Source organism: Buceros rhinoceros, unplaced genomic scaffold (assembly GCF_000710305.1).
Source record: "Buceros rhinoceros silvestris isolate BGI_N320 unplaced genomic scaffold, ASM71030v1 scaffold40546, whole genome shotgun sequence".
NCBI classification, from domain to species: domain Eukaryota; kingdom Metazoa; phylum Chordata; class Aves; order Bucerotiformes; family Bucerotidae; genus Buceros; species Buceros rhinoceros.
The window spans coordinates 13594-25380 of NW_010418887.1; the positions used below are offsets into that span (position 1 = coordinate 13594).

An 11787-nucleotide genomic window follows, 5' to 3' on the forward strand; every position below is an offset into this window, starting at 1 on the left:
ATTCCTGTCACTCAAGGTGACCAAGTTCCAATTCCATTAGCAGTCTGATTTAGGGACGGCAAATTAGAGAAGCTGGGCCACTCATTCTACGAGCTTGCTCTTACACAAAACAAGCTGCTGTTAAAATGCTCAAGCATTCAAGAGTTTTATTACCTCGTCTAATCTCTCCGTTTGTGACTTCAGTCGTGTGACAGTGCTTTTCAGCTCACCATTTTCTTCTTCCAGTTGCTGAACCCTGTATTAATAACAAAATTCTTACAGCAAACTTCAAGCACGCAGATGTGGAAAGTATCATGCTCTAAAAAGCCATTTCACTTGCACTTGACCAAACAAGAAAATCTTTCTAATCTTCGCATTTTTTATGATGAGCTATTGGGTGCTTTCTGTTTGTTCTTAGGGCTAAAAATGCTCACTGACCCTCAGATTCTTATGCTCCTAAGAACAGGTATCTAAAAAGAATTAAGTAGGAAGGAACAAATGCCGCCACAAGTGTTTGTTACAGCTGGTCACGATTCCCTCCTTGAATCCATGCCAAATATCCAGCTAAGCCATCTACATAGGCCAATGGATTAAAGCATTAATGTAAAGCATCCTCCAAGCTTTTGGGCATTAGACATGCAACGGCACAGCTACTCTGCAGAACTGCTGACCTGTAACCATCTGTCCCTGTCTGGTTGTGAACAGCCTATGCTTACATGCAAAGGAAAAACGAAGGAGAGACCAACTGGTGGTGTTCTGGGTGGCACCCAGATGTTTGTTACCTTGTATTTAGCAGTTCAATTTCGGTGCCTTTCTCTTTTTCATACTTGGTATATGCTTCTCTATGCCTCTTTATCTCTTCTTCCAGAGCCTGTTCTGCTGATGTTTCTTGGTCTTTCAATAGTTCTTCTAGCTCGTGAACTCTAAAGAAACCAGGTCCTGTTTCAGTAACAGCTTCACAAGTACTTTAAAAAAATAACAGCGTGCAGCTTTGTTGTCTCTCTCTCCTTCCCATTCCTTTATTTCACTCTACTTCACAATCTCTCTTGGCATTTAACCTCTCCCAATATCTCTCTGGGTATTTAACCTCTCCCAATAAGCACAGAATTAAGTACTATCATCATCTGTTACTCTTTCATTCTCTGTCTCAAGAAGCTGGGACTATGACCCAGCCTTCTGCTTTTGCTACATGCAAGAAAATAGGCCTGTGGTAACGCCTCTAACAGAAGAGCCTGCTCTGTACAAGTCAGTAACATCTCCGTACTAAGAAACCTGCTTGCTTGCTGAAAATCCAGCAAGGCAGCCCTATTCCACTTGGACTTCTCAGAGGAAGCGTTATTTTATCTGTTAGCAGTAAGGCAGAAGACTTGGTCATATTTTACCCGCAGAGACGTTCTTTCCCTGCAACGTTGTTGCAGCTTTGCTCTGATGTGATAAAGAGAACTGGCTCCGTGCCTTCTCACCTGTGAACTAGCTGGGTGTTCTCTTGCTTCAGTTTGCTCTTCAGGTCACCGTTGGTCAGGCTATCATTCTCCAGTTCTGTCACCTTTTTTTCTAGGAACATCACCTGGAAGGGGAGGTGCAAAAGGGTTGAGAGTTTGAACCTCTTCACACATCCCTTCACCATTCCTAACTGGCATTTAGCTATGCTACCCTTTTTAAAGGGACTATACTTCCCTGCAAAGCCTACAGCGAAATCAACCTCTGAAATTCTGAGTGCCGAAGACTCTGCATCCTTCTTGATCAATGCAAATACACAAAGTACTAACACAACGCCAACGTGCTTGCACAGTTCCTGCTTTTTTGTGAAGCAAAACCATAATATTAAGGAATACCACGGACATTTTGAACGAGCTACTTCACCTTACTGGTAACTGTAAGCGAGAGAGCTTTGTCAACCGATGCATGTCTCCAGCCGGATTTTGTTGGGAATGTTAACTGCAAGGGCGTCTCTCACCTTTTCAGTGATATCATTGTCACAGGAGTCTATACTGTCTCTGAACAGGTCTTCTGTGCTGCCATTACTGCTGCTGAAGTTACTGTTGTGGAAGAGCTGTCTGCAAGATCAGAAGGATAATTATTTTGCTGATGAGGCTGGAGGAGAATGAGTCTGGTACTGTCTCATAGCCTGGCTTTGCACTTTGAACATGTGATGCTAAAATCTCTGCAATCATTTCAGTGACAATTACAACTGTTTAAGCCCAAGACTTATAAAAGACTAGGAGCTAAATAAAGTCATATTGAGCACAATCAATGATGTTAGTTCTAAGGTGTGAGTTCTTTGGTGCTTTTGACAGGATGTGCCACCAGAATGAACGTAGTTTAAAAACTACTTGGTCTTACAGTATGTACTGAGTTGTATTTGTCTTATTAGAAATTTAAAATGCGGTCACCACTGCACACTGGTTAGTATAGTTAATCTAGAAAACTTCATACGGTAAAAACTTCTATAAAAACAGAAAAAGAAATCCCAAACAGTTCCCACTACAGAATAGCATCAGAATACACAACACCGGAGATTATCTAAAATATTTTTGAAACTCTTCAGCCCAGGGCTGGTTCATTCAGTCAAAGGAAGACCACAATTCTGTGTGTCCTTTTTAAAGGGATGCTCTTGCTTTCCTTTGCATTTTGGCAACAACAAAAAGGTCCACATTATGAGGGTGAAAGAAGCAACAGCAGGATAAAGGAAGAAAGTTGGCAGACAAAGAAGCAACTGTGTCCTTAACAGAGCTTTCCAGGGGCCAGCTCCAGGACTAGCAGTGGCTTCTATATTCTGTAACATTCCCATCCAAATATAGGCCCCTTTCCTTGAAAACTTGTCTGGCACGGTTTTGTTTTCCTAAACTTATTCTTCCCCCCTTTATGGAACTCTTACAGCTGATTCCACATATATTCATAGAGAAGTTGAAGACTCTTACCTTCCAAAAGCCGTGCTTGATATTTTCCTGTTTGGGCTACATGGATACAGAAGGAATGAGACAGGAATTAAACACTTATTTGGTCAGTGTTGGATTCAGTCATAATTTGAACTCCACTGAACTGCACAATGAAATGTTATATTGACTTTTTTAGTGAAGTAAAAATATGATTCTGTGAACCATAGTCTTAAACAACTTAATCAAAAGCTGCAGTTACCAACAATGTGAAGATGAGCAGAGCCACAAATGACTGTGATCATTAATGAGTCAATTTGCAAATACTGTTACATTTAGCAGAAATTTGTCAGTGTGAATCAGAGCAAAACTAACATTAGAAACACCACAAAGGAACACTGAGTTAGTAATGGATGTTTACTTTGGATTCCCAGTTTCCCTATGACACTGCCCAGTTCAGCACAGGAACCAAGATGCTTTCCATTTTTACAGTCTGCAGCCAGAGATTAGTATTATCTAAATGAAGGACCAGATTCCAGACAACAGCACTAGAACCAGATCAAGATACCCAGCAGCATCTCTTGGTAAGAGGCTGTCACCTCTCTGTGTGCATGCACTCTGCTCTCTGTCAGAGCATCGTTCTCCTTCAGCCAGGTATACGCAGCCTCACTCATAAAATCCCCACAGCCTTAGCCGGTCACGGGCTTGGTGTTGGCAGACTCCTTGCTAGAGCAGGAACAAGGTTCATATCAATACTACACTGCTGTGTCATCAAGAGAAGCAGCAGTGCAGTGTGCTCTGTGCCAGGGATGACGCAGACAGGCAGGATTTACATTCGGTTTCTAGGGGGAGCTAGAAGCCCACCAAATAATTTCCTCCGAAACCCCTAGATGATTGTGGGAAGCACCAGATTCTTTCCAGGTGCTCAGCACAGTTTGGAAGCAGATGGAGTGGAGAGATAGAAATGTAAGGAAAAAGCTGAACTCGCAAAGAAAGCCAAAAGTAACTTCTGCCATAGGATTAATCATTTTTCCAAGCTACCTTGAGGACAAAAAAAAAAATCCCATGGAACGGGAATGAAGGAATGAAGTACCTTGGCTGACCAATAGCTTTAGGAGATGTGTATGTAAGGTCCTTTGCATTAGCTGAGAATCTGCCAGATCATCCCCTCCCACCTGGAGACAACAGTAGCTAACTGTAGATCTGCACTAAGTGGCACAGCAGACCCCACTTCCTGGGAAAAATCCCTGAAAATACCACTCTCGCTCTGCAATCAAAATACTCATTGGTTAAAATATTTGAGTTTATTAATGCTATCCACACCTTAGGTCAGAAAAATACTTAATAGCTAACAAAGAACAGTATTTTGGTTCAAGCTAGATGTCAGGATCTGAATTTTTTACTCTTTTCCAAGAACAACATATGTAAGACAGAATCGGATACAGGGAAGGAGAGGGCTCTTTCTTTCTCTCCTCCTGCTACTAGCAAGTCCCAATTCAAGAGGGAATTGCTAAAAGCAGTGGTTTAAGCTGCTTACCTGTTTGCTTTCAAGTTTTTCAGCCTGGCTTCCAAATCGTTGAGCAGATTTATCTTTTTGCAGCACTGTGAGCAGTAAACATCCAATAACTCGTTGTTATAAACATGCCTCATTTTTCGGGGTGTTTGGCCAGCACTGTTTGCAGGAAAGGAGAGATGTTACTGGCTATAGTAACCAACTCACAACAGGTTTTCCTCTTGATTGTGTCAGAATCGCAGACAAGGGACTTTGGAAACCACCTCTTAACCACAGCTCATCTAACTTCGAGCTGATGCTGGAGAATGCTTGTCTTACAGCAAGTCTCCCTGTCTGAGCTGAGGCTTTACAGAGGACGTGTTCCGGGAGTCAGGGGAAAGAATCAGTTTGGGTGACTGGAAGAATAGCAAAAGGTATAGGGAGTCCATGTGATGCTGTTGCAAAAGCAGCTACATTAGTATGTTCCACCACAGGAATGTCGCCCTCTCACCTTGCCCATCTTCCTGCTAGAGCCTGGCATGCAATGTGAAGAGTCTTTTCTCCAAGAGAAAGACAGGAAGATGAAAAACAGGGTGATGTGGTAAGAAGTTGCACAACCCCCCTCAGATGGTTGAATAGAAGGAACCCTAGAATGAGGAGGAAGAAGTGGACATAGGTCTAAAGAGGAGGTAACAGCAGCTCTTGGCATGATAAAGAAAAAATAAATAAAAAAGAGCAATTGTGGCATGAAGTGCACAGAGCCCCAGGAATGAGAATGGAAAGGGCTGCATAAACCTGAGGAAACGGGGAATGAAAGAAGGACATAAGCCACCATCATGAAGGGGCAGTGGAGAGGGGTGCTGGCTCTGCATGCATGACAGAGGTGGCAAGGTTGGATTGCAGAAGTGCTTGAAACAGAGGGTAGCGCATGGGGGCTGCATGTGGAACAGAGCGAGGCAGTGAGCTTGTGCTACGTTAGCAACGAAGCACAGGACCTTCATGTGCTATTGATCCAAGCAGACAAACCCTAGAGCATCTTCATGCTCGGCTCTCCCCCAGCTCTGCTTGCCCATTCCCTGTCTTGGGGAAAGACAGGACATAGGAGCTGCAGAGACTGAGTTCACATGCAGGAAACTGGCGACTGCAGTGGCATTCCCAGTTCCTAACAGACAGCAGCTTATGCTCTCCAGGACATTAAAGGTTAATATGGATGCTTGTTTCAAACAAAGCCCTGTCTGCAAACAGCACTTCACCCTACAGGTTAGTGCTGAGGATTTGTGGTGTCCGCACACTGAAGAGACACAGCTCTCTTGCAGGTATCAGGGCTGGTGCACAGTGCTCAACTGGTTTCCAGCTTGCAGCAGCTAACTTCCAATACTAGCACCTAACTGTGAGATCCACTGTCTGCAACAGAACATCTCTACAAGCATAACAGCCCAGTTATTTCAGACCCAGCTGAGGTTATTATAGCTCTCACTACTAAATGTAGTCTGTCACTCAGGGGGAGAAAATGAACCAATAACATTTTGCTTTTAAGGTGAGTCTGTGTAACCAGTGTAAACTCCGGTGTGGTCACCCGTGCTCAGAGAAGATCAAAATTGAAAAATTGTTTGTTAATAAGGAGCAACCTGGAAGATACAGATGAGCCAAGGTCAGAGTAGGCGTTGGTTCTGGTCTCATCATCAGGGCATGGGCTACTGGGAGTAAAATCCACATCATCTCCTTCCCCATAGTCTTCAAACTGTTCTTCATTACTGATCAGAGAGGCGGTGGAATAAGTTGAGAGGTCAGATGCTGCAGAAGGGTTGTGAGGACTTGACCTGAAACAAGAGGTCAAAACGTCTCGAAGGCCATCTTTGATAGCATCTCACCTCACATGGAATCTTCCACCTTAACAGCTTGTCCCCTCATCTGAAGTTGTAACCCACTCTGTGCTAAGAACTAACGTGCTAAACAAATCCGATGTGCATTTGACATAATGCCTTGAAAGACGAGAGCATGAGAATCTACGAATAAGCCACCTGTGAGACAGGCTGGGATCAACACACCCACTTCATTATAAAGAGCACCCCTCACCAATCCTTAGTCATCATTTCCACGTGGTGGTAAAAGACCTCTGCAGACAACTGTGCAGACAACTCCAAAATGCAGGGGGTAGGGAGAGGAACATGTACAAGTCAGAGGCTGTCACTCTATTTCACAAGTTTCCCAGTAATCCTCATAAATTCTCTCCCACACCCCATGAGTTCCAGCCACTCTCTTTTGTGTGGTCAGAAACTTCAGCTCACCACATACCAGTCACTAAAGCTACTGATGTGACCTAAGAGAAGCTGGGTTCCTGCCCTTCCTTCCATCATGACAAAACTCTGTCTTTCAGAGGAGTTACAGACCACAACAAAAGGCCACTTTACTACCTGAGAATTACCTAAGAAAATGCCAAACAGGTAGGAAGTGGCAGGACCTTGTGACCTCAGAGAGAGGGGACATACAGGTAAGAGATCAGCAGAGCAAGGCACCACAGGAAAGCAGCTGGCAGAGCGGTTTTGAGCACGTCACACCTAACACAACAGAGCGAGTTTGCTGCAGAGGGTGCTCAGTGATTCTCCAGAGCCCAGGCCACGCTGCAGTCACGCCATGTGCTGTCCCGCAGAGGCAGAAATTTTACACAGGTTTGCTCAGCTCCCGCCTCAGTAAGGCATTCAAACAGCCAAGCCAGTAAATTCCAGTACAAGTTCTTACAAACAAAATTTCCCCTACAAAAAAATGTATATCTAAGGCCTGAAACATCCGCTCCACTTGAGAAGTCCTTGAGTTGCCCAACACATCGCTGCTCCTACTACAAAGCAGAATCCAGTGCCTCTCTGCAGCACAGACCCAGCACTGATGCAACCTGCTGACGCTTTGTGGGTTAAGTTTCTCGCTCTCTTTGCTTCAGTGCTTTCATCTTCAACTCCACTAGCTGAGCCATGGGACAGAAGCTCCGAGCTGACGTTGTTCACCAGCTGCTCAACAATCTTGCCCCCTAGGTTTCTTCTGAGCCTACCCTGAGCCTCTTAACTGTGCCCTGCACTTTTGGATTCAGGGAGGTTCCTCTTCCTGAAGTACTACACTTGTGAGCTGTCAATGCGGCAGAGCTCCTTTGGCGATGGTGCAAGCATTATTTGCATATCCCTTTCCTCCAAAAGCAATTAGTGGAAGAGGAAGCTTGCCAACGTTTCACTTGTATGTTCTTTTGTTTCTCCTGGTTTGATGAGATCCATTTATAACCTGAAATTCATTTATCTAATTCACATTAGCAGAAATTAGGGCAAGTCAAGCCTGGCACGCTATTAAAGGATGAAGATCATGAAGACAGGAAAACTCATACTAGAAATAGATCAAACTTATCTAACAAGGCTCCTCAGCTGGGAGATGGATTAGTGAGAAGCTCAACGCATCACACTAACATCTGTTCATAAAGAGCTGCCGTGCCACAGACACGCTGTGTGTTGATAAGGTTTTGGGTGACTATGATCTGTGTAACTGCAACTGCTGTTTTCACCTGAACGCTATCACACAAGTTGGCTTAGGAAGAAGCTCCTCACGACACTTCCACCAGGGACAGAGGTAAACAACCCGGCCTCAGTTGGGATGATAACATATACTTGTCCATAAATCCGCTCTCCATCGTAACAGCCCTGGAACATCACCACTTGCCAACAGACGAGTTCAGCAGCCCGTTATTCCTCGTGCATGGCCTGGCTAAGTGTCTCTTGCGGCAGATATGCGAACAGTCTCCACTGCTGGACCTGCCTAGTAAGGTCGCTTTGAACTTTTAACTTGTAGTTATTTGTAAGCTTTGCCAAACCGCTTGGGTTGAGACGGTCCATACTCAGGGTAGATCCTGAACTCACAACCAGCCGCAGGCTGAAAACTGTCTAGAAATTATAGTCACTTTCAAGGGAGTTGCTAAAAGCAGCTGTTTTTCCACATACTAACACTTTCTGAAGGAAGCTTTCAGGTTTGGGTTTTTTGTTGTTTTTTAAAGCTACTTCCTGTCCTTCAGATGAGGACTTCACAGAGGGCTGACACAAAGCTTTGTCAGCAAGCACGTGTCATGGTCCAGCCAAGGTGAAAGTCTCTATCATGTTTTAACACAAAAGTATGAAGCTCCCCTGAGTGTTTTCTCACATATTTACCAAAGCTGAAGAAGCCCCAGAGCATAAACCAAGGTCTATTAGTAGCACTAATAGAGCACTGTAGCTCTTAGTCATTTCTGCCCTGCCTAGAAGGAGGGTACAGGACACACAATGCCTTTCCCACCTGCTTCACAAGAGCCCAAATAGCACAACTGGGAGAAAGGATACTCATTTCAACACAGTATGAGTAAAAGTCAGTCATGACAAGGATGGGTGCTTGGAAAAACCAAGAATGGCAAGGCAAGGAGACAAGTTTGATAAAGAGCTAATGAAAACTGGAATTATCTTGACAAAGTCTCTGGGCAAATGGGAGGAGGCCAGATCTCAGCTAGCTGAAGAATTCAGAAGGAAGGTAGCATACAGAGCATCCAAGAAGGCCCAGGAGAAAGAAGGACAACTGCCTTAGCCATGAAAGAAGCGCAAGAAGTACAAATCAAGATGACAAGCCAAAAGTAGAGAAGACAGGGCAGAGGCTTTCAAAGCAAGCCCAGCTGAACTCTGTCCTGTGGTACTGCATTTACTCAGTTCAAAGCAGCATTAAAGCCAGTTGGGTTCTTCCCCCCGAAGTCAGCTTTTACCAACACACCCAGGTACCCACCTGGGAAGAGTCAAGTGAGGGTTACAGAGACACTCTTGTGTTAACAGCAAACTATGGTTACACACACACATGCCAGGACACCCCGTGTTAAACACAATTTACTGCTGCACACTAAAGTTTATGGAAAATTAGAAACACACAGAATTAACTTGGTACAAGGAGCTGCAAAACAGATCTGAGAGCCCATGTCTTCAGACAACTAGAGGTACGAAAGACTAAAGCAGCATTCCTCATGTGGCACTGCTTTGCCGGAAGTATTTGTTTTCATTCCAGCATATAAAGGTTACGGGAACACAGTAGATCCTAAGTTTTGGGAGATGCTAATGAAGTGATCCATTCTGGAGAGACCCAATACTTTAAACACGTAACATGCGAGTCCCATGAGTGCTCACAGAACATGCCAGAAGGAGCCAGGGCTAAGACTGTCTAAGCCATTTAGAGGACCTGGCCATCCATCTCCCCTACATTGTAAATGGATATTAAATTTCTAAGTCCTTCAGGCATCCTCAGCTTCCCACAGCAGGGATTAGTCACATAAAGGCTCCTTCCTCCCTGGCCCTTTTGCACATGCCTCCAAACAGGGCTGCCATGGGCCAAAACAACCACTCACTTGTCACCAGGCAGAAAGAGGCCACCAAGCACACCATCCTTCTCCTCGCTCCGACACACATCAGAGGCCTCCGAGCTCTGGGCGCTCTCAATAGCACTGTCCATGTCGGACTCATGGTGAACCTCTTGCTGTGCTAGAGTCATCGCGTCGTCATCAGGAAAGAGCTCCGATTCGCTGTAGGCGCTTTCGCTGTCCAAGTAGGCACAGTCCTGGATTTCACCACCCTGGCAAAAGAAGAACTGGGAGTCAATTCAGATCATCCTTCAAGGCAGTTAAGAGGATACAGGCGAAGGAATAACCCCCTCTGGACGCCCTGGAAACAAGAGTGATACTGAGTAAAAGCCACACAACAAAAGGCTGTCCTGCCTTCCAAAGCCAGTTCCTGCAGCCGCTAAGGCAGCTTGCACCTTCCAGAAGGGCTCAAATATTGTCTCTGACTCCTATAGAGGACAGAGGAACACGACACCCAGGTATAAAATACAGTCAGTTTTAACCTAAGATACTTTCAAAATGTGCTTGAATTAATAAATAGTCTCTAAGTTTTATTACAAAAAGAGGCATACTTTGAAAGGATATAATACGTGAAGTCACTGAGAGTTAGTCCTGTGATTAATATTTTTAATTAAACAAAAGGAAGCCAGGTAAGTCTAACAGTTTACTCCGTCTTTGAGGATGGGCAAAAATACGTAAGGTGAAAAGAGCTGGCAGGTGTTAAAACATTTACAGTTAAGTCTTGGTTACAATCAAAGATATAAGAGAGCAGGAGAAAAAAAAGCCAAAGTTGTCTGTTCCTGCTTCCTGGAATCACAGGTCTTCATCAAGTGTCAACTAAAACAAGATGCCATTCTCATTACTGCAACACTTTACTCTTGCTGTTCGTCCCCTCCCTCCCCTTCTTTCCCCATGAACACTCACAATAGCCAAGACAAGCTGTTTTCTATTTGCTTGTCCCTGAGAGACAAGTAAAAATTAATCCAAAATATAAAGCCTAAGATTTTACTCTGTCTTTTGATATGCAGCAACACAACACTGCTTTGACAATTCCCATCCAGCGTGACACAAGTAACTCGTGACTCCAAGGCAAGTCGTGCAAATGCTCTGACTCAGATCTCCACTCCAAAGCTCACCTGGGAGCTCCACGGGCAGCTTTACCGCTGAACTATTGCCAGCAAGTTACGACTATAATGCATTTAAGGCTTAGTTTACTGGCACAAGTAATGAAGCATTTCATTCACGTGTTCTCCTCATATTCAGGCTGCACTGTCATCCCGCCCAGCTACTTCCCCAGGAATCCCAAGGCACCATCAGCCTGGCACCATCGCAAGCACCAGCTGTGCTGCTGGCCGGCCCCCGCACTGGGACGCTGGAACAGTGGCACTGCTCGCAGCAGCACAGCTTCCAGTCCACCCCGCAGCCTCTGGACACTCCTACGCTACAGCCACAGAGGCTTAAATCTGCTTTTGCAGAACTACTGATGTTCTGTGCTAATGACATCAATTTTTCTCTGTGCCTTTTTCACCTTGACTTAAGAAGGGTCAGCCAGAAGCTGCAGCTTTTTAAGATTTGCAAAAACTGCTACTAGAAGTGTAGGTCTCACCTTCCATTTTTTCTGAAATACAAATTTATATGACTGTGAAAACTCCTAGCACTCAGAGGTTTAAGAAATTCAGAACAACTCCAGCTGCTCAAACCTAGTTAACTAATGAACAGGGAGTCAACAGGACAGCTTTACCTGCACTGCTTGAATCAGGGATAACAACGCTGCTGCTCTTTGCGAAGTACTTTGGAATCTACAAATTGACAGCATAAGCAGTAAGACCTTTGTAGGAAAAGTAAAGATTGTTAAGAACAATTAAGATGTTTCAGAAGTATCCAGGAGTTTTATCTAACATTTCCCCAAAGTCTTCTCCTGCATGCTAAGCCCCACAGGCACAGAGCTCCCGGTTCTCTTAAAATGTTTAATGCAGTAAGGCCCTGACCGCTCTTACAGAGCTGCACCAGCTGGGAAAAGTCTGATCCAGGAGGGAAAAAGCGAGGCACAGAGCGAGACCCCG

The 11787-nt window shown here is 44.7% G+C and overlaps 1 protein-coding gene across 1 annotated transcript in view; it reads right to left on the reverse strand.

The window, feature by feature from the left end:
• Positions 1-9972, reverse strand: part of RAB11FIP4 (RAB11 family interacting protein 4 (class II)) — a gene marked incomplete at its 5' end in the record, with an annotated part of 12889 nt that extends 2917 nt beyond the window's left edge. Inside the window, 8 exons of the mRNA XM_010138698.1 lie at positions 154-235; positions 762-902; positions 1443-1546; positions 1937-2036; positions 2901-2936; positions 4393-4527; positions 5976-6167; positions 9734-9972. Coding sequence (XP_010137000.1) covers positions 154-235; positions 762-902; positions 1443-1546; positions 1937-2036; positions 2901-2936; positions 4393-4527; positions 5976-6167; positions 9734-9972 — 1029 coding nt within the window. The remainder of the gene's footprint in view (positions 1-153; positions 236-761; positions 903-1442; positions 1547-1936; positions 2037-2900; positions 2937-4392; positions 4528-5975; positions 6168-9733) is intronic.
• Between the last annotated feature and the right edge of the window lie 1815 nt (positions 9973-11787).